The sequence below is a fragment of the Oryctolagus cuniculus genome, chromosome X (assembly GCF_051225735.1).
Source record: "Oryctolagus cuniculus isolate XC-2025 breed Fujian yellow rabbit chromosome X, ASM5122573v1, whole genome shotgun sequence".
Lineage (NCBI taxonomy): Eukaryota > Metazoa > Chordata > Mammalia > Lagomorpha > Leporidae > Oryctolagus > Oryctolagus cuniculus.
Window position 1 is genome coordinate 23,754,530 of NC_142888.1, and position 24,011 is coordinate 23,778,540.

Here is a 24,011-nt window from a genome sequence, read left to right on the forward strand (position 1 = left end):
AGGCTTCTGATAAGGCAGAGAGTAATTTCCAAGGCTAACCTTACATCCTCTTCTCAGTTCTGTCCAGCACTTGAACCAATTATTCACATTGATCAAATTGAAAAGAAACAATTTTTTCCTAAGGAGTGACACTTAATATTGTTCAAAGAGGCCATGGAAACACACGGCTAGCACCATGAGACACAATTGTAACAGAGTGAATTAGGCAGGGGAATATAGTAGTAGGCACACAAGCACTAGTAATGCCCATGCAGTCCCCAAGCTCTCCTTTTCCCATAACTTAGGCATACACCATAGTCAGCATTTCTGTTGAGAAAGACCCCACTGTTCCTATGATGCTTGTGGATTAGGGGGAGCCAAAGACATCTGTGCCACTACACTGAAAATCCCCCATGTCAGAGAAGTGGCCTTGTTAGAAAGGGAGAGCCTCAGAGCCCAGTTCAGGCTGTTCTTCCATCATGTTAACTCAATGTAGATGAGCCAGCTCTCTGCTGAACTCCCAGAGTTTGGAGGAGTGAGCCACCAAGGCCATCGTGATTTGTCATCTAGGCAGAAGAGTACAGTGCAAGCCGCAAAGGTTTGATTCCATTCTAACATCACTTGGTAGACAAGCCAATTAAGGGCTCTCTAGTCAATAAGCCAGATTGAAGATGACTTCCAGAAGATCAAAACATTTCATCTGTGAAGTGTAATGTTCCCCTTTCCCTTCTTCAGGTGTGAGCCATGGGAAGAATGTGGATTGGATGGACGCTCAGGGAGAAGAGCAACGCCTCTGGCAGAAGATGGCTGACAACCCTGGGACTCCTATCGAGGGGGTACTCATGCTCCGTTCCAGCATGGGGAAGTGTAGGCTCTGAAGGAATCAGTTCTCCACGAATGAAGTCTCCAGGAACTGTCTGCTTGCCATCTTCTACCCATAGCAGGCTGGGATCTGGGGTACTAGTTCCCTGTTATTTTTCACCTGAAGGTATTGTGACATGAAGGAAGAGATGTCACTGTTATGAACATTTAGGATCTTGCTGAGTGCCTAAAAAAATACATGTACCTCTCTATGTCCATAGGCCAGGCCTTCTTCAGTGTTTGTTACAAAGTGCATCACATTGTCCAGTCAATAAGCAAATTATGCAATAGTTCATAGGCTTTATACTAACTATTGTTGATATTAGGGAGGGGCTCCCCAGAATTTTTCTAATGTGAGTTATTTTAAATTTCTTCCAATGGTTGGAGGATGAAGGGGACCACTGGGAAGGCAGATCACTTGAAGAGTCAGAATAAGGGGTACTGCCACCCGTTGCTCATCCTAGATATTCTCATGAACCAAAGAAGCTATGGTGGGGATGGTTCCTCAGGCAAAGTAGTGGTTGTGTTATTCTTTCAAATTTGTATATTGACCAGGTAATGCACCAAGATGGTCTGACAGAGCTTTCTATGGTGACTTCACAATTTATCATCTAGATCAGCCTACTAACCAGAGTGAAAAGAGCTAGATAATGACACCAGAAAATCAGATGTAAACTAGAATTGACCAGGGAAACATGGGATGTGGCATCACCCTACTGATGATATAGCTAGTAGAGAACTCTGTCATAAACATGTATTTCATAAAATGGTCTAAGCCATTAACTAAAAGGGAACAAGGAATAATGGTCAGTTTTATGTCCTTTCACATTTTGTTCATTAAGGAGAATAATTTATTGAAAGGTAGGTGTTCTACCGACAGCTTCTTCTGTCCCTCTTCTGCACTGTTATGGAGAGATCCATGGATTCTATTCATTTTTCCCCTCATTTCTCCTTCCCAGAGTTTTCTTTAGCTCCTTTTATAGTGGTTAGCTATTGCCAAAATAATGATGATTGACAAACCACTCCAAATGTCAATGGCGTGGCTTAAAATGACAATCCTTTTTTCTCATGATTGTGAAGGTTGGCTAAGTGATCTCTGCTTCTTGCTACAGACATGAAGGTCTAGATCATCTGCTCAAATCACATTCTCTTTATCCCAAATCAATAAAAAGAGCATGGTGATGGCAGAGATGCAATAGAATGAGTACCACTACTCAAGTGCATTTAGATTCCCTGCTTGTGCTGACTATTGCTATCCCTGAAGTCCAAGGAAGTCATATGGCCAAGTGTAAAATCAAGAGGCAGGAAAGTAACATTCTGCCCACAATAAAGTCAAGAGAAGCATTGAAGATACAGGAAGAGATAAAGAATTGGGGCCAATAGTTCAATGTTTATGCTTTCTGTCACCTGAAATTCAAGATACTTTGGTCACCAAACTTAAATGCAAAGGTGGTTAAAGCTAGAAGGGTGTTTCAAGCCTGATTCCTCATTTGGCATGTTCCCATACCCAGGGAGCTCAGGTGACTTGCCCCGGGTCATACCGAGACTGAATATGGACATAAATTTTAGGCTAGACTTCTTTCCACTGCCATCCTTACCATGATGCTATGTTTATTTATTAAGGAGGTTAGAATAGATTATTTGAATATGTACTTACTTGACCCAAGTATATTCTAGAGTCATAGTCTAGCCCATTAGCTCAGTTTTTTTCACTTGAATTGATATAAAATTCTTCAGTGTATAAATTTATTATTAGTAGTAACAGGTCTAAAATCAGTTTCAAGTTTATTCTTACTAGTTGTCCTAAATTTCTAGATTTCTTCTTGAATTTTGAAAATTGATGCAGGCTTTCCAGAAGGAGTTTGGGAGGATTCCCTCCCTTTCAATTGTTTTGAATGGCTTGAGAAGAATTCGAGTTAGTTCTTTAAATGTCTGGTAGAATTCAACAATGAAGCCACCTAGCCCTGGGCTTTTCTTTGTTGGGAGGATATTTATTACTGATTCAATTTCTGTCTTGGTTATTGGTCTGCTTAGGTTTTCTGTCTTCATGGCTCAATTTCGGTAGATGGTATGTGTCTAGGAATCTATCCGTTTCTTCTAGGTTTCCTGATTTGTTGGCAAACAGCTCTTTGTAGTAATTCCTGATGATTCTTTTTATTTCTGTGATGTCTGTTGTTACATTTCCTTTTTCATCTCTGATTTTATTGATTTGAGTCTTGTCTCTCTCTCTTTTTTTTTTAAGTTGGACCAATGGTGTCTCAATTTTTTTTTTTTCAAAAAACCAGCTCTTCATTTCACTGATGTCTTGTATTTTTTTGTTTCAATTTTGTTTATTTGTTCTCTGATTTTAATTATTTCTTTCCTCCCACTAATTTCGGGTTTGGATTGTTGTTGTTTTTTCCAGGTCCTTGAAGTGTATTGATAGTTCATGTATTTGGTACCTTTCCAGTTTCTTAATGTAGGCACCAATTGCTATAAACTTCGCTCTTAACACCGTTTTTACTGTATCCCATAAGTTTTGATATGTTGTATTGTCATCTTCTTTTGTTTCCAGAAATTTTTTTATTTCTTCCATGGCCCACTGTTTATTCAGAACTATGTTGTTCAGTCTCCATGTGTTTATATATGATCTGGGGATTCCTGAGTTGTTCATTTGCAGCTTTATTCCATTGTTGTCAGAGAAGATGCATGGTTCTATTTGTTACAGAAGGTCTTTATTTCATGTTCATTCATAAATGAGAGTTTTGCAAAGTACAGTTTTCTGGGTTGACAGTTTTTTTCTCTCAAGACTTGGACTGTATCTCACCATTCCTCCTAGCCTGTTAGGGTTTCTGATGAGAATTCAGCTGTGAGTCTTATTGAAGATCCTCTGAAAGTAATTTTAGAAGTTTTTCTTTATGTTTTACTGTGGATAGTTTGACTACCATGTATCATGGTGAAGATCTTTTCTGGTCATGTCTGTTAGTTCTTTCTGCTTCCAGTACTTGGATGACCCTTTCTTTCTCCAGATGGGGAACTTTTCTGTAATTAGAACTCCTAAGACCAGTATGTTGGGTTGTTTGCTATTATCCCATAAATCTCCAACACTATTTTTAAGTTTTCTATATTCTTTTTTTTTTTTTTTTTGGTCTGACTATAAGATTTCCAGAGATTTGTCTTCTAGTTCAGATATTCTTTCTTCTGCCTTACCAAGTTGCTGTTAAGGCTTTCCACTGCATTTCTTATTTGATCTATTGAATTCTTCATTTCTAATATTTCATTTTGATTTCTCTTTAAAATCTCAATTTCATGGAAAAATTTTTCATCATGTCATGTATGGTTTTCTTTAGTGGTGGATTTGCTTCTGATTTTGACTAATCCTGTGATTAATTTTTGAATTCCATTTCCAGCATTTCCTCAATCTCTTCATCTTTGCATTCTAATATTGAAATGTGTTCATGCTGTCTTCCTTATTCTTGTTTCTTGAATTACTTCATTTGTTTTTAGGCTTTTGTGGAGTTGATTTTGAGGTTTTTTGTTTTTTTTTTTTCCTCTGATGGCTATATCTTTGAGCTATGCTTCTATGGCTTAGGGGAATGTCTGCACTTTCAGTGAATACCAAGAGGTGTGTTGCGGGTGTGGCCAGGGAGCTCTGGTTAATTCTCCAGGGTGGGGCGAATATCCAGGGTAACACCTGGGTTGGGCATGGTAGATATCATTACCCAGCTACACCCTGCACCTTCTCATGTAACCCCTGAGTCCCCATAGTCTCAGCACACAAGGCTTCCACAGTTGCGGGGTCCAGAGGTTTCTCTTTGGCCTGCCAGCCTGACCAGTCCACAGAGAGGCAGATGTTCCCCAAGATAGCTCCACCTAGGTGTCTTGATCCTGGGAGTCTGCAGGTGCCTCACCATCCTACATGGTTGCCCAGCCACCTCACAGCGAGGCTCAAAGTCAATGGGCACTGCGGATTGTTCCTTCCATTAGAATCTCTGGATCACATGCGTACACAGAGCCACTGGCAGAATGTTGCTCTCTGCCCACCACTACTGCCAGGACTGCTGAGAAGGTGTCCTGTCAGCCTGTTGCTATGCTTGGGCAAAAAGGCTTCTGCAGCTACCACCCAAACCCAAAATGGTGTCTGCTCTTTCTCAGCCAGGCATTGGGTGCTGTTGTGGGGAGGTTGGGGATAGATAAGTCTGCCCCCTCTACTTCCACTGGATCCATGGGCAACCGCTAGCAACCGCTAGCCCCCAGGGCTCCAGTCCGGACTCACCTGCCTCCGGCTCTCCCTCCGGCTGCATCACTGCAGGCTGCTACAGTCCGGTCTCACCTCCATCTCCCAGCTGTCGCCCACTCCAGCTCTCTGCTGCTGCACTGGTGTTTGTGTCTGTGCTTCTAGTGCACACCCTCCACACAAGTCCACGGCATCCCTCTTCCTCTTGTGGGATTTCCAGTGTGGTTTTCTCTCCAAGTCTCCCCTGTGAGTGCACTTCCTACACTTTTTTTTTTTTTTTTTTTACTGTTTTCCTAGCCTAGCACGGTATGTCATTCCCTAATCCACTGTCTTGGAATATGCTCTCATATATACATTTTTTTATTATTTTTTATTTTTTTTGACAGGCAGAGTGGACAGTGAGAGAGAGAGACAGAGAGAAAGGTCTTCCTTTGCCGTTGGTTCACCCTCCAATGGCCGCCGCGGCCGGTGCGCTGCAGCCGGCGCACCGCGCTGATCCGATGGCAGGAGCCAGGAGCCAGGTGCTTTTCCTGGTCTCCCATGGGGTGCAGGGCCCAAGCACCTGGGCCATCCTCCACTGCACTCCCTGGCCACAGCAGAGAGCTGGCCTGGAAGAGGGGCAACCGGGACAGAATCCGGCACCCCAACCAGGACTAGAACTTGGTGTGCTGGCGCCGCTAGGCGGAGGATTAGCCTAGTGAGCCGCGGCGCCGGCCCTCATATATACATTTTAAAAGCATAATGATACTTCCCACCCTACCCTCCCTTTCTGTAAAGCAAAACCTAGGTATGCAAATTTATCAGAAACCTGATGGTGTTGCTTTTGGAAATAAAAGTCAAATTCATCTTTAGGTCACTCTATAACTATAGTGTAGATGTATAAAATAGAACTTCTTTTTAAAAAATATTTATTTACTTGAAAGTCAGAGTTACACAGAGAGAGAGGGAGAGGGAGAAAGAGAGGTCTTCCATCCGCTGTTTCAATCCCCAGTTGGCTGCAACGGCCAGAGCTGTGCCGATCTGAAGCCAGGAGCCAGGAGCTTCTTCCGGGTCTCCCACATGAGAACAAGGGCCCAAGGACTTGAGCCATCTTCTACTGCTTTCCCAGGCCACAGCAAAGAGCTGGATCAGAAGTGGGGCAGCTGAGACTTGAACCAGTGCTCATATGGGATGCCGGCACTGCAGGCAGTGGCTTTACCCGCTACACCACAGCGCCAGCCCCAAAATAGTACTTCTAAATATAGGTAATATGAAGGGGTTTCCAAAAACTCTTACAAAATTCATATTATCTTTTTTTAAAAAAAATTGTTTATTTATTTGAAAGTCAGAGTTATACAGAGAGAGAGGAGAGGCAAAAAGAGAGAGAGGTCTTCCATTTGCTGGTTCACTCCCCAATTGGCTGCAATGGCCGGAGCTGCACCGATCCAAAGCCAGGAGGTCCTTCTGGGCCTTCCTCAAAGGTGCAGGGGCTCAAGGCCTTGGGCCATCTTCCACTGCTTTCCCAGGCCATAGCAGAGAGCTGGATCGGAAGTGGAGCATCTGGGTCTCAAACCAGCATCCATATGGGATGCCGGCACTGGAGGCAGCAATTTTATGAGCTATGCCACAGCGCCAGCCCCCAAAATTCATATTATCCTTTAAATTCATTTTCCCACAAAGGTTTTAAAGCTCCTTGTACATGTAAATGGTGTAGAATTCAAATAGCTAAAAATTGTAAAAAGTAAGTCTTCCTCTCTCCACCTCCATATCAGAAAATATTGACAACCTCACTCTTTTATGACTACAGGGTATTATACTATAGGAATATATCATATTGGTTTAACCAGTCCCATCAGATGTCAGATTAAATATATTTAAGTGAACTATCTTTATTTATTGGTTTTTATAAGAAATATTTTCTTTAAAAACACTTTGAAATTAAGTATGTATCTTATTGCTTCTAGGTCTGTAACCTATAGAGATAGAGGCACATGTAAAAATACACACACACACACACACACACACACAAGGGTATTTGTTTCAATGGATTGGAAACAATCAAAAAGCCCATCAATAAAGCCCTCCTATAATATCACATACTCCTGATTTTTCTTTTGCCCTAGTTGTTTATTCTCTTTTGTCTTTGCTTTCTGTACACAAGTGTTGAAAATTGGATTCTCCAATCCTCATTCCTTCTTTTCTCCTCATATCCTCAGCCTCCCAAGATTATCATATAGTATACTCTCATGGTTTTATACATTTAGAAATTTCAAAATTACATCCCCAATTCAGACCCTTCTTCTCATGCCCCGACCCTTTAAAACTGATTATAGGAATTGGACTCATTCCTGTCTCACCCAAATAGAGCTTTCACAAACACTTGTTCCAGAGACTATCTTGAAAGCCCAATTCAAGGAAATAACCATGTATGATATTAAGAAGGATATTACCTAGCAACTGTCCTCACTCACCAATCAGAATTTGCTAGACATCCAAAAGACATCAGTGGTACCAATGAACTTGCTTCCAAAACAACTTTCATAATGTCTTCTTTCTCCAACAAAACCCTGCTACCTTAGTCTGTGCACACATGTGTATTTCAATTACAATTCCATCTTCCCTCTTATTCCAAGATAAAACCCTTTTTCTTGGAGATGCATCTTTAGATTTTTATTTGACTTTGGCAACCCAGATAAAACTTCCTATATGACCTCTCCACTTGGACAGTTTATGCTTTCAACATATTCAAAACTGAAGTCTTTGTTGCACCCTCTCCCTCACACCCATTGCTTCCTGCTCCAGTGTGTCCTTTCTCCATATCTGGTACCATCATCTACCCAATTACAGTAATCAGACACTTAGTGATGATCCTTGATTTCTGCCTTCTTCCTTACCCTGAGACAAAATAAATAAGAATATCACATTGATTCTGTCTTCTAAATATCTCTAGACTTTCCAGTTTTCACCATGTCCGTGACACCACCTGGTCCAAGCCACCATCACCGATCTCCACAACTATTGCAGAAGTCTCCCCTCTTCTATCTATGAAGCCACTTTTGTCCTGCGTCAATCTATTCTTCATACTATAACTAGAGTAATTTGTCCAAAAATTTTAGCAAAAACTTTAAACATACAGAAAAGTTCAAAGAATTTTATAGCAAACACCCATATACACAATTTACATCTAAATCCAGCTTCTACAATTAGCATTTGACTATACTTGCTTATCATCATAAATCTGTCCATCCCCAAAATGATCTCTAAAACCATGAATGGCTTCCAATATCCTGAGAATAAAGTATGAATTCTTGCCCATGGCCCTGCTTGAGATGGCTCCTGCCTCCTCCTCAACTTGCAGTCGGCCTTGCCTCCCCTCTCCTTTTTTTCATCCACACCAGGCATTTTTCTTCTGCTCAATTGTTTCAGCCTTTATCCCATCTCATGGCCTTTGCCAGGCATCCTCTTGGTCCTTCTCTTCATTTGAGTGTCATTAATCATCCATATATTAAATGTTACATCCTCAGGGAACCTTCTCTGACCACCTCTTTGCTAAATAGGTCATAGCAATATGCCTCTGTTTCCCCTTCACTGCACACATCACAATTATAATAAATTATTCATGTAATGAGTCATTTAATGTTTGCATCTATTCCTGTCCTGCCTTATCCCTAGAAGATTCATAAGGGTAGAAACAATATTTACATTTTTCGCAGCTATATCCTCAGTGTTTAGCTCGGAGTAAGTAATTAAAAAATATTTGTGTTACAAGTGAAAATGAAAGAAAACTGTAAGATTATAGAATATAGGCATCTATAGAGACCCCCATTTCTAACCCCAAATTAACAGATAAGGGAACTAACATACACATAGAGCAAGAAAAATTTCAGAACATGCTATCTGATTTGTCTTTTCAAAACTGTGCAGTTGTAGGCCGGCACCGCAGCTCACTTGGCTAATCCTCCGCCTGCGGTGCCAGCACCCCGGGTTCTAGTCCTGGTTGGGGCGCCAGATTCTGTCCTGGTTGCATCTCTTCCAGTCCAGCTCTCTGCTAAGGCCTGGGAGGGCAGTGGAGGATGGCCCAAGTGCTTGGGCCCTGCACCCGCATGGGAGACCAGGAGGAAGCACCTGGCTCCTGGCTTCGGATTGGTGCAGTGCACCAGCTGTAGCAGCCATTTGGGGGGTGAACCAACAGAAGGAAGACCCTCTCTCTCTCTCTCTCTCTCTCTCTCTCTCTCACTGTCTAACTCTGCCTGTCAAAAATAAAAAATAAAAAACTGTGCAATTGCACATCATGGTGACTATAATTAATAATGTGTTGCATATTTCAAAATAGCTAAAAGGATTTTAAATGTTCTTGCCACAAAAAAATGTTAAATATTTGAGGCTATAGAGATGCCACCTTGCCCGGTTGAATGATTCCACAATGTGTACATGTATAGGAACATCACAATATACCCAATGCATGTATACAATTATTACTTGTCAAATTATAAAATATGGAACACGAGTTGTGGCACAGTGGATTAAGCAACTACTTGGGATGCCTGCATCCCCTGTTGGAGCGCTTGAGATCGAGTCCCACCTCTGCTTCTAATGCAGCTTCCTGTTACTACACCTAGAAAGCATTAGATAACGGCCCGTGTACTTGGGTCCTCCCACTGATGTGGGAGATCTAAATGGAGTTCTGGCTCCTGGCTTCTTCCAGAGCTCTGCATATTGCAGGCATTTGGAGAGTGAACCAGAGGATGGAAGTTGCACATTCTCTCTCTCTCTTTCTCTCCCTCCCTCTTTTACTCTCTCCCCTTTTCAAATGAATAAAAATAAATAAATCTTTTAAAAATGAAACAAAATCTCAAAGCAACCTTTCTAGAACTACAATAGTAAAAACCATAGGTGGTTGCTTTCTGTTTCTCTAGGCATAAAAACTAAATGTGCTCTCCAGCCCAGCATGTCTGCTTCTCATCCTTGCCCAGGACATCCTATTCCTTATTTGGAAATCTCAACCTCACTTTTCCCTTGGATGACTCAAACAAGTTGTAAAGAGACACAGGCAAGCTTAAAAGCCTGTCTTTAACCAGACTGTATGTAAATACCACCATCAGGATGTGGAAGAGTCAGTCACTCATCTCATTTTCATTTATCTTGTTACTCATCAGGATGTAGGTTTTCCAGGTCATGAAAACACCAGATGCCAGAAAAAAAAAGACATCTTGATGAAACTCATGTTCATGGCATCCTTCTCCTTAAGAAATATACATATGTATGTGACTAGTTGTTATTAACTACTTCAGTATCTAATGAGTGAATTGAATGCCCCTGATTCACAGTAATACTCGTCTGATCATAAGCTGCTGCTGTATGGTTTATACTTGATGGGGGGAGGGGAGAAAGCCATGGATGAAATAAAGATAAACCATACTTTTCAAGTCCTAGAAACACCTGAGAGTGAGAACCTGTAGTGCTTTAGGTTGTGATCAATGTTTGGTTTTCTTGTTTTTTGGTTTTTTTTTCATGTATATGTTTTACATTAAACTGAATGTTGCCTATAGAAGCTAGCAGAATGGCTTTCCTCCTACCATGGTATCATTTATGGCCTCTAAAACTAAAAGGATAGTAGGATGAAGTTTTTATAGTGAAGGTACAACAAAAATTGGATCTGGCAAGTTTTGAACAATACCCAGGGAAATTGTGCCACATGAAAGATTACCATGAATTATCGTTATCTTTTGGAGTATGAATTTAATACCTTGATTCCAGAGCATTGCTCTAAGTCTACTAAATCAAATTTCCAGAAATCCACATCAATTTTATCAAGCCTCTTGGGTGATTCTAATGCAAGTGGATCACATTTTTAGAAACACTACATTCAAGGACAGATGGTCACAATTACGTTTTTCAGACTAACTATCATAATGGCTGCTTGGATTTGGTCTTAGAGTAGTTTCTCTTTTGAATTACTAATTGCAAGGCAACCATGATGAGGTGGACAGAGCTTAACCTTGTACTTGAAGAACATTAACTCAAGTCTTGACTACTAACCAGCCATTCAACTCAGTCAAGTTAATTATCCAAACTAGACCTTTGTCTATTTGTTAAGTAAGATTGACTGAATTACCTTGAAATAACTGAAGATAGTGCATGAGATAATGTATGTAACTATGCATTATAAATTTTAAGCCACTGTTAAAGAAAAAAGATCATTATTAGTAAACTAGTTATAATACTCTGTTGTTCATAATCTCTTATAGCCCTTTTTTTCTGGACACTGGGCTAGATCTTAAGCATCTATGTACAACTAAGAGGTCTCCAATGTACAGCAAATACACATGCAAAAAACCCTAACTTGGTACTAGGATACCTATTGTGGATGATAGTAATACATTTATTTTTGTTTGATTAAATCATTAATGTTACAGAAAAGTATTTAATTTGATAGAGAGAAAACACTGGTCAGGATTTGTTTGTCAACAGATTATGGAACCTACAAGCAAATCATCATTCTTCCCCCACTCTCTCTCAGTGTAATGGCCATCTCTTTGCATGGCCCATTCCCTCTCCTCCACATCTGGGAGATGAAATATGCCTCCCTTACAGGAAAGTGGCTCAGAATCGTGCTTTTTCTCTACAAAAGGAAATTTACTATTCTGTCAAAACAAATTCCATAGAAACACAAACTGCTGTTGTCACTGTGAGTAATGCAGAGTGTTTTCAAAGACTATCAATTGTACCTCATTTACCTCATTAGAAATCATCAAACTATTCTATGGGAGGAATCCTTTCATACTTGGAAAAGGGAAGTAGAATGTGTTGTTAGTATCACCAGTAAATGGCAAGACGCTCAGAGTAGAATCATATTTTTCTCTTCCAGTATTTCAGCACAAGAGGAAACATGCCTCTGCTTTCCTTTTTTTTCTGAGACAGAAACTAGTACAGCATGTAAATCAAATATTTCATTCCAGTAACTAAAGCAAAGGTTTAAGTCATTTGTATTTGCTAGGGGAAAGACGTCTTCTTATAAGAGGACAGTGAAGTAGATATGTGTTTAAATCTAAATATTTTAATCTCTTTATTGTTAGATACACTTATTTTGGAGAAGGAATCTGATTGCTCATGCCAAGAATTTTTTCCTCCTTAGCCAATGGTTCAGTTCCTCTGCAGAAGTTTAAATTTGTTTGTGTAGGTCCATAGGAATTGATGAATCCCAACAGTGAAACTGATTTTTCAGTCTTGCTCATTTGGAATCAAGGAAAGGAGCCATTCCATCACAGAGAAGTCCTATCCGTCATTCATAGCTGAACCACAGTTAGAATGATTGGGAGTCAGGAATACATTTTCTTTCCCATCACCATTCATAAATATTTTATTTTTATGTATTTTTATCTGAGAGATATTTCATCTGCTGTTTCAGTCCTCAAATATTCAGAATGGCCCCAGCTGGGACAGGCCAGAGTTGGGAACCAGGAATGCAATCCAGGTTTCCCACATGGATGGCAAGGACCCAAATCCTTGAGTCATCACCTGCCTCCCAGGACATACATTAGCAGGAAGCTAGAATGGGAAACAGAGCCATACCCAGGCACCCAGGCACTCTGACATAAGACACAAGCATCCCAGCCAGCTTCTTAACCACTAGACTAAAGGCCAACCATAAATGGGTACTTTTGAGGAGACGTCATTGGCTTTCAGTTGATGTGAAGAAATATTCCTACTTTTGACTTTCCTCACCACCTTTGGTTAAATGTTCACCTTAAATATCTAGATACCTTCTTTCTTTGTCCCTCAGGATGATGGGGTGCCTTCCAGAACTTTAGGGGATGCCCTTAATGTTTGACTCCACATGGGCTTATGGAAGTATTGTTATTCATTTTTAGCTCTTTCCTGTTACCCCAGAACCCAGCTCTGTTAAGAGTTTCTTGCTTGCAAAGTCTGAATGTATGGAGCCAGGTTGAGCGGTAGTTTGTCCTGGCAGCTCTCCAAGGTGCCAAATTATAAGGGACACTAAACATTCCTAGAAATATAGTGAGGTGGAAAACTCTCATGAAGAATGTAGTGTCAACAAGAAGAAATATCTGCTTGAGTAGACAGATGAGGTAGGGATCCCATACATGAAGAGCAATTCATGGTTGATAAATTGCCTTCTAGGGGCAGGTCTAATTGGAGGTAGGGCTTTGTTTTTGCTGAACACAGTATGCAAGTTTGAGCCAGACAAGATCTTTTAGGTCAAAGGAAAAAGAGGAGTTTACATTCACTGGGGATTTGCTTTGTATCTCTTCTACTAGGTAGGTGCACCTCAAAATAAATGTACAGATATTTAATAAGCATCTGAGAAGTGCACTAAATCATCAGCCCAAGTATTGGCCCAGCTTTGGAAAACACTAGTTCTCCATTCCTGGATTGAGCATAGTAGTCAATAACAGGTTGAGTTTTTCTCTGGAACTTGAAGACCAAACAAGGGACTTAGTTGGGCTAGAGAAAGATGCACTTTTGATATCTTAAGAACATCTAAGACTCACTGGATCACTGGAACATTGGAACGGGTGCTGGCCCTTTGAAAAAATAACGGCTAATTTCCCAGACTCTGCTATAAGCTGAGTCACCTTCATGTCAGCACTTACATGTTCATTCTGCTTTGCACATACACCTTCCTGCTTTAGCTGCTAATGTACTTTCCTAAACTCCTGCTCTGATATAAATTTGTCTCGCTTCTTTGCTTAAAGATTTACTTATTTATTTGAAAGGGAGAGAAAGAGAGAAGAGAAGAGAGGAAAGAGAGAGAGAGAAAGAGAAATCTTCCATCCACTGGTCACTCCCCAAATGCCCACAACAGCTGGGGCTAGGCCAGGCCACAGCCAGGAGCCAAGAACTCTGTGTCTCCCAAGTACTTGGTCGATCATCTGCTGCCTCCCAGAGGCATTAGCAGGAAGCTGGATCGGAAGCATAGAATAATCTGGACTCAAACCCTGCATTCCCATATGAGAGACAAGCATCCCAAGCAGTGACCTAACCCACTGTACCACAACACCTGCCCCAATTTGTTTTAAATTAATAGACTTTATTTCACAGAGCAGTATTCAGTTTACAGAATACTTTAGAGCGGAAATTAGAGTTCCCACCCTTCAAACCAAATTTCTCCTATTATTAATACTTTTCCCTGAGGTAGTAAATTTATTATAATTGATGAATAAATATTGTTATATTGTTATTAACTAAAAACTGGAGCTTACATTAGGGTTTATTATTTGTGGGTTATATTGGTTTTGACAAAAGCATATCATATATATCCAATTACATGACCCTACAGAATACCTTCACTGCCCTAAAATCCCCCTGTGCCTCAAACCCAAGAAGCCACCTCTCTTTTTACTCTTTCCATAGTTAATGCTTTCCCTCCGTCTATGGTGCCGGCATCCTGGGTTCTAGTCCCGGTTGGGGCGCCAGATTCTGTCCCGGTTGCCCCTCTTCCAGGCCAGCTCTCTGCTGTGGCCTGGGAATGCAGTGGAGGATGGCTCAAGTGCTTGGGCCCTGCACCCGCATGGGAGACCAAGAGGAAGCACCTGGCTCCTGGCTTCGGATCGGTGCAGCGCACAGGCCGTGGCAGCCATTTGGGAGGTGAACCAGCAGAAGACCTCTCTCTCTGTCAAAAAAAAAAATCAAAAAGTTAAAATCATATACAATATGTTGCCTTTTCAGACTGGCTTCTTTGACTTATAAAGGCATTTTAAGGTTCCCCCATGTCTTTTTGTGGCTTCATAGCTCATTTCCTTTTTGATTGTAGTAATAACACTTAACATGAGATCTGTGTTCTTAATACATTTAAGTGTACAATATAACATTCTTTATTTTTAGGTAGAAAGAGAAAAAGATGGAAGAACTCTGAGGAAGCAATAATTATTTTTTTAACAGGAGATAATGGGCATCTACATTTGTTTTGCTAGTTGTTGTTGGCTACAGACAACTGTTTTTATTTGCTCATTGTACCATCTTTGGTGAAAAATTAGTAGCAATACTTAAATGCTTAACTTGCCTACTTACAAGCTGCTGTATGGAACACATATCCCAAATCAAGGCTTTGTGCCACTCTGCATGTGCTGTAAATGGTAATATCTTTTTCATTAAATTCATTTCCCTAATACCTCTAATGTGTACTATTATGAGTTATTCCCCAGTTTTTGAAGATGGATTGTATGTACTTGAAGACTGATTATATGCCACTTGTTCCTTCTGTTTTTGTACTTAATAGTTATTGGAAGAAACACATTAGCTGAATTGACACACAGAGATTGCATGAGTGTCTGGCTTCCATTTTTAAAGCTAGAATGATGTTGAACAATTCCTCTTGGTACTCAGCTATGGAATCTTCCATTCATTTTGATTTTTTTTCTCGCCTATCTTCCTGTTAGTCTGAACTCATGATATCATTACTGCTTTTGCCCTTCCATCAATAAACCATGGATACTGAGAAGGGAAGGAATCAGAAGTGACATTTGTTGAACTTGTTAGGTATCAAATGCTTTATAAGTAGCTACCTACTATGTTAGCTATGGTTTTTACAAATTTTTTATCAATGAAAAGGGAACAATTTTCATAGACATATTTCTAAGAGCATAATGATACTTCCCACCATACCCTCCCTCACTCCCACCGGCCCTCTTTCTTTTCTTGTTTTTCTTTGAATTTTTACAATGACATACTTTCAATTTGCTTTATAATCACAGGCCCAAGACAAGGAAAGAGGTTAGTAACTTGCCTGAGTTACAATGATAGTATGTAGCAGAACTTCACCCCACCGGAGCTCCCCAGTTCAGATCCCAATGCCCATTTTCTTTGCATTTCACCAAACTGCAACCCAGATAGAAATTCTGTGCTTCTCATGTGCTGGATATGTGCTTCTCATAGTGTTATTCATGAACCAACAGTACTAGTATTACCTGGAAACATGTGAGGCATGCCGAGATGTGGGATCCCAGCCCACTCCCACTAATCAGAATACTCATTACAGCAAGCTTCCTGGCTGGCTCCCAAGAACCATGAATTATGAGAAGAATTAATGTGGAGAGAGTGGCAGAATTGATCTTGATACTTAAGACTATTTCCAGTTGTGGTTGATGTGAACTAAGGTACCCTATTTGCCAATATTTTCCTTGTGCCCCTTTTATTCTTCAGTTTTGATTTCTTCCCTTAAAAACACATGGGGTGTGTGTGTGTGTGTGTGTGTGTGTGTGTGTGTTGTTCTCCCATAACTATTCTGAAGACATTCACCAGACATGTAGTCTGATCTTATTTCACAGCTCTAAGATTGGAAGACCTGGATTCTTTTAAATTTTAGATGACTCTTCCAACCCACGGAGTACAGTAAGTAATCTAGATGCAACTCCCTCTAAACCTGAGGAAATAGAGCTCTGAAAGCTTTATTCCAAATATATTAATCAAACATCTTCCAAGTAGTATCTTCTCTTTTCTGTCAAGATTTGGCATTTGTATTGCTGGTGATGACTAGTTATAGAGAAAAGCCTTTAATTACCAATTTGGCTTAAGCCAGTGAAAAATGCAAGGCCTGACTGAGGAATATATGCTTGTTAACCCAGCCTTGAAAGAGGAATTTATAAACAACACTTGGTTGAAGATTAAGAGACCTAGCTCCGGGCCGGCGCCGTGGCTCACTAGGCTAATCCTCCGCCTTGTGGTGCCAGCACACCGGGTTCTAGTCCCAGTCGGGGCACCGGATTCTGTCCCGGTTGCCCCTCTTCCAGGCCAGCTCTCTGCTGTGGCCAGGGAGTGCAGTGGAGGATGGCCCAAGTGCTTGGGCCCTGCACCCCATGGGAGACCAGGAGAAGCACCTGGCTCCTGGCTTCGGATCAGCGCGGTGCGCCGGCCGCGGCGGCCATTGGAGGGTGAACCAACGGCAAAGGAAGACCTTTCTCTCTGTCTTTCTCACTGTCCACTCTGCCTGTCAAAAAGAAGAAGAAGAAGACCTAGCTCCCTCTCAGCTATGCTACTTGCTGAGGAGTTTTCATAAAACACTTATGTATAAAATGCGGGACTTGAATTAAATGATATTCAAGCTCCCCTCAAACATCACAAGTTTTGTGATGCAACACACGTGGGAATTCACTTACTCTTTGGTACAACTGTTTGTGATTTTATGTTTTTTGTGTATGAGGGGGCTTCAAAAAGTTCATGGAAAGTTCACATTATTTTCTGGTTTTTTTTCCATGAATTTTTTGGTATTGTCTCACACCAGCGAGGAAGAAAAAATGCTGCTAATTATCATTATAAGATGTTTTTCTGAATATCCCACACCTGTCTCTGCATATTTTCCCTTCACTCTTCTTCACACTGTTCTGTGCCTTGAAGAAGTGAACTCTACTGAACTGTTTCAATGGAGCTCTCCTACTCTGTGGATTTTGGTTGAGTTTGGACAAAGAAAGGTACCAGTAGGGGACTGAATGGTGAAAGGAAAGTGAAATTGATAGCTATTCCCCTGACTCCCCCATGCTGAGTCAAAGTGGCCACTACTTTGATCAATGATCCTGGCCAATAGGAAACTGAAGGAACCAATAAAAGCAGGGCTACTATGGAGCCATATCCTACAGAAATGAAGAGTTAAGTCAATTCCCAGGCAAAGAAAGCGATCTAGTTGAAGTGGTGACAGAGTATAAAAGAATTTGAAACAATTATCAACTCAGATTCTATGTCTAGCCCCAGAAGTGGAGCTGAAGCACCTATGTTTTATGTTGGTTTACTATTTCTTCCAAATTTTTTCTTTCCCAACTCTGTGTGACGAGAATTGGTAGTAGCTAAAGTACTGAGTTTTGGATGACAGTCTGACAGAACTAATACTACTCTGCAGTGATACTCGTCAGATATTTTTCCTAAAGGGCTAAATCATAAATAGTTCAGGCTCTAGAGGCCATATGGTCTTTGTCACAACTACCCATCTCTGCTGCTGTAGCACAAAAGCAGCCATAAACAATACATAAAAGAATGTGTGTGGCTGTGTGCCAATGAAAACTTCACTTGCAAAAAACAGATGGCCAGCATGTGATCTGCAGTTTGCTGACTTCTGAAGTAGATTATGGGGAAATTGTCTCTTGTACTCGGGACATGAGATTTTTTTTTTTTATGCTAAAGCAAAGAGTCAGTACTCAGGTTAGAAGGAATGAACTGTGCTGGGTATTCACTGTTTACCTCAGCAGAGTCTAAATGTTCCAAATTGTTTTGTGCTTTGTTTCTTTGCTCTCTGGGTTTCCACTGGGTTTGACGAACTGCAACCAATAGCAGAGGATCAAAGGACAGGAGAGAAATACCATGATATTTGTTTTCCACACTCTACCCTCCATGGACTGAAGGTTGTTAAAGGCTGTGCTCCTCTTCCTCAGCTCTTCCCAAGTGCTCTGCCCTAAGATTATACCTACAGGGCTCCCTGGGTTCCATGTCACTGCCACCTTTGCTGCTTTAGTTCCCTTGACCATGCCCATGTTAGGATAAACAGCCATTCTCATTATGCCCTCCTCAGTCCCCTATTTGCATCTGTCATCTGTTTCCCATCAAGACCTTGACTGAAAAGGGTGTCATTAATTCTAAGACATTCCCTACTTAGGAGATATTAAAATGTGAAAGAGTATGTACCTTAGGATCAATGAACTATGATAGTTGAGCACGATGTTCCTGATGAACAAATGAATCAATGAGTCATTAGCATTCACAGTGCAGCTCATCTCAAAGACGAGTATGGCGTATTAGTGTGATAGGTTATTCATTGTTCAGAATGAACTTCAAAAATCAAAATCAATACTGCTTCCAAAAAACTTCCATCTGAATATTTTGATGCTTTTTCTCAGGCTTGATTCTTCTGATGAACAGGATGATCATGGCCTTGCCCAGGAATCCTCATCATTACAAAAGAGCAGAAATATTAAAGTGCTCCTTAGTCATTTCCATTTCTCATGAAACGGGAGCAATCCAAAGAAAATGCTAGCAACATCGCCATCCAGGATTGGAGTACCAGTTCAAGTCCTGGCTGCTCCTCTTTTGATCTAGCTCCCTGTTAATGTGCCTGAAAAGTCAATGGATGATGGCCCAAAACACTTGGGCTTTTGTCACCTGTGTCACCCATGTGGGTCACCAGGATGGAGTTCCAGTCCCTGGCTTTGGCCTGGCCCAGCCCTGGCTGTTCTGGCCACTTGGGGAGTGAACAAGCAGGAGGGGGATCTTTCTTGGATGCACTTTGGATGACCTCCTTCCCTTTCTTCTCCTTCATCCCTTCCCCAGTTATCTAAGCTTAAGCCCAAGGGTTGAAGGTTTGTGGAGGTGAAATCTGCAGTTCTCTGGGAATGACTTAGATTCATCCAATTTCTGGTTCACCCTTCACTAGCTTTCTTATAATGGCTAAGAAACTCCTATTGGGCCAATCCTCTCCCAGACACCTGTATCAGGACAAAATGTATATACTGTATGTATATTTTAAAAACTATCTGAAGACACTGAAGAGTGACCAAAAAGCAGTTGGATACTAGAAAGCAATCATCACTTGGAATCAGACAATCAACTTGAGGCATCAGTTTTGAAGGGGATTTTGTCAAAGGGTGTCTTGTAGAATATACCACACTGTGCTTGAGCGTGGGAGAGGCTTAAGTGATGCTAGAAAACCTGCAGTCTTACTGGTGTTAAGAGCTAGAGCAGAGACCAAGGGTAACCACGGCAAATGAAAAGTGAGGACAGGATCTCAGAAAGAAGATAGCCAGAGACAGAGACCCTGATTCTATTTTTAAGTGGTCTAAATCGCTGACTTATCACCGAACCATGCACATGCAGGCTGGGAGCAGGGGCAAATTCCACACAGTCCAACTAAGGTAAAAAGAATCAAATTGAGATTTCACCTGCCATCTATTAAAGTGGAGACAGTTTTCCATTTGTGCTTAGCAGAAAACTTAACTGCCTACCCCTTCCCCCCCACACAGAGAGAGAGAGAGAGAGAGAGAGAGGATTTCTTCTGTATCAGTGTGAGCAAACAGAACTGGGGATCAAACAGAACTGTGAGATTTCTAATGAGAAATCAGGTCTCTAGAGATTTCTTACTAATCTTTAAGAATGTGCCCAAATTTTAGTATAAGCCATACATTTTTAATAACTGTATTTATTAAGCTTCAAATAGTCTTTGTATTGTACAGCAAACTGTCCGTAATATTCCAAATTCAAAAGGACAACTGTTTTTGAAGAAATCAGAGCAGTTCCTTAAATGTCAGTTCATCTTTAAGGCTCAGACTTTCAGGCTACTGGGCAGAGGGCACAGGCTGGTTTGTCAAAGGCCAGAGAGCTTTAACGGGGGTAGATATGTGCTTACTTAATTGTGGCAAATGATCTCTTGGACTTTTTATGGCTTCTGAACTAGTCACTGTTTGACATTCCTCCCCCAGCCACACCATTGACCTTTATCTGATACATTTAAAGAAGACAGGCACCAAAGAGTGGCTTCTAGTATGATTTGTAAACTAAATCTTATTTTTAAATAGTGTGTAAGCTTATTTACAGTTTAGAGATCACTATGGCTAACCTAACCTGAAAAAAAAATGAAGTGTCAAATCTACTTCATATTTTAAACTTCTTGAAATGTTGAAATTTGTACTTTCCATATAAATGCAGTCACTTTCTTTGCTCATGAATAGATTGTGAGCCAAACTGATATTCTAAACATGGAGGGAATGAGGTGTCTGTCTCCAGGTTAAAAAATATTGTATGAGTTTTCCTGCATGCCCATATGCAATTATAAAGGCAGGCCGCATGGGGAAAGCTGCCCTTCCCACAAGCAGACATGGGCACAACCAGTGCATTGAGGTCTCCAAGGGGAGTTGCAGTCACGGGCTCAGGTTGCCCTGCCCAATCATACTTGTTCATACAGTCTTCAGGGATTGGTTTCAAGACCCCCTTGGATACACCCACATCTGTAGATGTTCAAGTCCCTCACGTAAAGGGGTGTAGTATTTCATATAATGTGCACATCCTACCAAATGTGTTAAATCACCTAACAATACAATGGCAACACTGTAGAAATAGTTGTTCTACTGTATTGTTTAGGAAATAATGATAAGGGAAAACATCTGTACATGTTCAGAACAGATGGATTTTTCTAGCTGGGTATTTTCAATCTGATTGGTTGAATCTGCAGATGCAGAAGCTGCAGATAGGGAGGTCCAAGTGTATTTACAGTTTCGGTCCTGGGCCGTCATTTCTAGGTCTCTCTATCTGAAGCCTTGGACAGGAGCCTTTTTCAGGTGTCTCTGCTGAGATCTCCTTCTGTCTGGGGCAGATGGGAGAAACCTTGAAGCTGCTTTTCCCTGCTCTGACTCAGTTCCCAGTACTTTGCTACTCCTGGTCCCCCACCAGTCTCAAGGGTCCATAAAACCGCCAGTGCCTTTGTCCTGAGCTCCCTCAACAAGGAGAGGATTGCCCTTCTGCACTGCTCTGCAGGATTCACCCGGCAAACATGCTGCTCCCCGGAGGAAAACGGAACAGGAGGCATCCCTGTCTCTGGTTCTGGCCTCTTACTAAGCCCATTGCTGCAGGTGATTAAAGGCTTAACTTTCATTTTTGAGTTGTTGCTTCAATTGGCTACTCTGACAGCTGACAGCTCAGCACTGTCCCAGTTCAGCTGAGCTCCTGACAAGGCTAATCCCATGTTTTCGTTCCTAAAATACCACCAAGAATTAGTCCTAAAACCATGGACCATACCAAGCAAGTTATGGCTAGTGCTTGATAAAGAAAGTGACTTTCAATGAATTTGCTCCAAAATATTTTATTAATAAAAGTTTTATATAAACAAAATAGAAAAGAGTTATGTTTCACACTGAATAATGTTGAAAGCATGTGAATCATTGTGACTTCTAATTTTTCTACAAAATGAACCAGTCATGTTGGAGTGAAGAGTTAGAGTAAATATCTTCATCAAAACTTCTGAAACAGTTTGAAGTACAAAAAGCATTGTGCTAACTTTTAAGTGCAAAGAAAGCTCATAATAAAATAGACTTTAAAAATTACAAATAAAAATCTGTACATCGAGGATATTTTAAGGCCTTCCCATGCACGTGGCACCATATATAAAGAGAAAAGGAACCACCAACGGAGGAACATCGCGTCAGGTGTTACAGGTCTGGCCCATTTCTGCTTGCAGGACCATCTCTTCTTTTCTCAAGGGGAAAGTGTCAATCAGGTTGAAGAGAGTCACGGGCGTCACCAGAGAGACATAGCGCTCCTTGTCCATGCCATGCTTGTCCACTAGCACCATACTGAAGGAATAGAGTGGAATTCGAAGTAACAACCTGGGGCAGGCAAAGAAAAGGTAAGAGTATGTCAGACCCTGATGCAGGAGGGTTCTGGGAGTCAGAGCCCTAGAGTGACACTGTGTGCAGAGAAAGGCTTGATTTCAGGAAGGACTGAATTTTCCATTAGATCCTTGCAACTCAAAAGGCTGGACCTTGGACTAGCAGCAACACAAGGGAACCTGTTGGAAAAGATGCTCACACCCCACACCAAAATTATCAGACTTCTATCTGCATTATTAGCAATATCTCCAGAAGGCTGGTATGCACATGCAAGGTTGAGAAGCACTGCTTTAGGCTGTGGTTAGGAGGGTGTCAGACCCACAATGGCACCATACACCAGCAGTTACTGCAAAGGCGCATACAACAAGGCTAACAGATTATCTTTTGGCATTAAATAGGAGTCAACCCAAGTTTGCAGACTAGTTTCTCATACCCATACACCAACTGGAGTGATTTCTCTGCCCCCCCAACCCCCACCTCGGGGAACATTTGGCCATGTCTGGAGATATGTTTGGCCATCATAATGGGGGTAGAAATGCTACTGGCATCTAGGGGGTAGGAGCCAGGAATGCTGCTAAATATCCTACCACGCCCAGGAAACCCTCCCCAACAAACAAACATTCTTTCAGCCCCAAATGTCAATAGTGCCAAAGTTGAGAAATCCTAGACTAGGTAAAGCTGATTGGAATAACTTTCCAAATATTATAGTTATGACCTATTCAAGGGCCAGCTCAGGACTGCACAGACAGAAGGAACTGGGCTTGGTCTACACCCCAGGGATTCTGACTTGATTAATCACAAATTTGTATCCCAACTAATTCCAGAAACAGAACTTGAAGTGATTTCAAGTGTCTGGTGTTGTTTCTACTCTACTACGCTAGAATTTAATCTGTGTAGTTGTTTTACTATGCAAACATATTCAGATGAGAAAAGCTGCAGAAAGCAAACAAAGAGATGAGCTGAGCCGAAGGAAAGTATGAGCCCTCTTAGTCTCTTCTCCAGAGAGGGTATCTTGAGATTGTGCAAGAGGCACTGCCACCTGGATTTAAGATGAACTATTTTCCTTGTCATACAAATGGATAAAGGTTAAAAAAAATCATTACGTAAAACACAAACTGGTGGCACCTTTTTCTGCCTTTTGACAAGAAATTACAGGTAAGAAGGGAATAATTTCTATTTTATCCCAGTGGGAAGCTAAATTGCTAATTCACTAGAAATAAAAGAAAGGCAACATTACTATGCCTCTGCCAGGCTTCCTGCAGTGCAAAGAGAGGAGCTTAGGAGAAGATGACTTAATGACATGCATTAATGAATCTTGGAACACGTGTATGTAGGCCTGTAAGTAGGTAAAGTGCAAGTAAGTCAGATGGGAATGGAGAGCTAAGGTGCTTTGTGTCCTTAAGAAAGGGGTTATTGAATCTCTAGGGGAAGTTCTAGCAAGGGGAGGAAACAGAGAAACAAGAAAGTAAGTGGGTCTGGAGGGAGAAGAGGGCCAAGCCATGTGGTGGCAGGAGCCTGTGGGGCGAGAATGACCGCTGAGAAATTGGAACATTCAATTTTATAGTGCTTATAAAGTTAGGATGGAACACCTCCACTGTGCCACCAGGTGTTACCACATACATTGCTCAAGGTCGCCCTGTCCCTTCATTGACATAGAA

General features: G+C 41.3%; 2 protein-coding genes across 17 annotated transcripts in view; one reads left to right on the forward strand and one right to left on the reverse strand.

Moving 5' to 3' along the window:
• Positions 1-11,455, forward strand: part of SYTL5 (synaptotagmin like 5) — a 280,881-nt gene extending 269,426 nt beyond the window's left edge. For 13 of the 14 annotated variants that reach the window (XM_089324968.1, XM_089324966.1, XM_089324962.1 and 10 more), the window contains one exon: positions 715-3,917. In XM_089324968.1, coding sequence (XP_089181094.1) covers positions 715-857 — 143 coding nt within the window. In that variant the 3' untranslated portion in view covers positions 858-3,917. Of the gene's footprint in view, positions 1-714 lie in introns of all 14 variants that reach the window. The other variant, XM_089324959.1, reaches the window with a different exon arrangement.
• A 10,356-nt stretch (positions 11,456-21,811) lies between these two features.
• Positions 21,812-24,011, reverse strand: part of SRPX (sushi repeat containing protein X-linked) — an 87,054-nt gene continuing 84,854 nt past the window's right edge. For all 3 annotated transcript variants that reach the window (XM_070066532.2, XM_070066533.2, XM_089324339.1), the window contains one exon: positions 21,812-22,350. In XM_070066532.2, the coding sequence (XP_069922633.1) occupies positions 22,167-22,350 (184 nt within the window). In that variant the 3' untranslated portion in view covers positions 21,812-22,166. The remainder of the gene's footprint in view (positions 22,351-24,011) is intronic.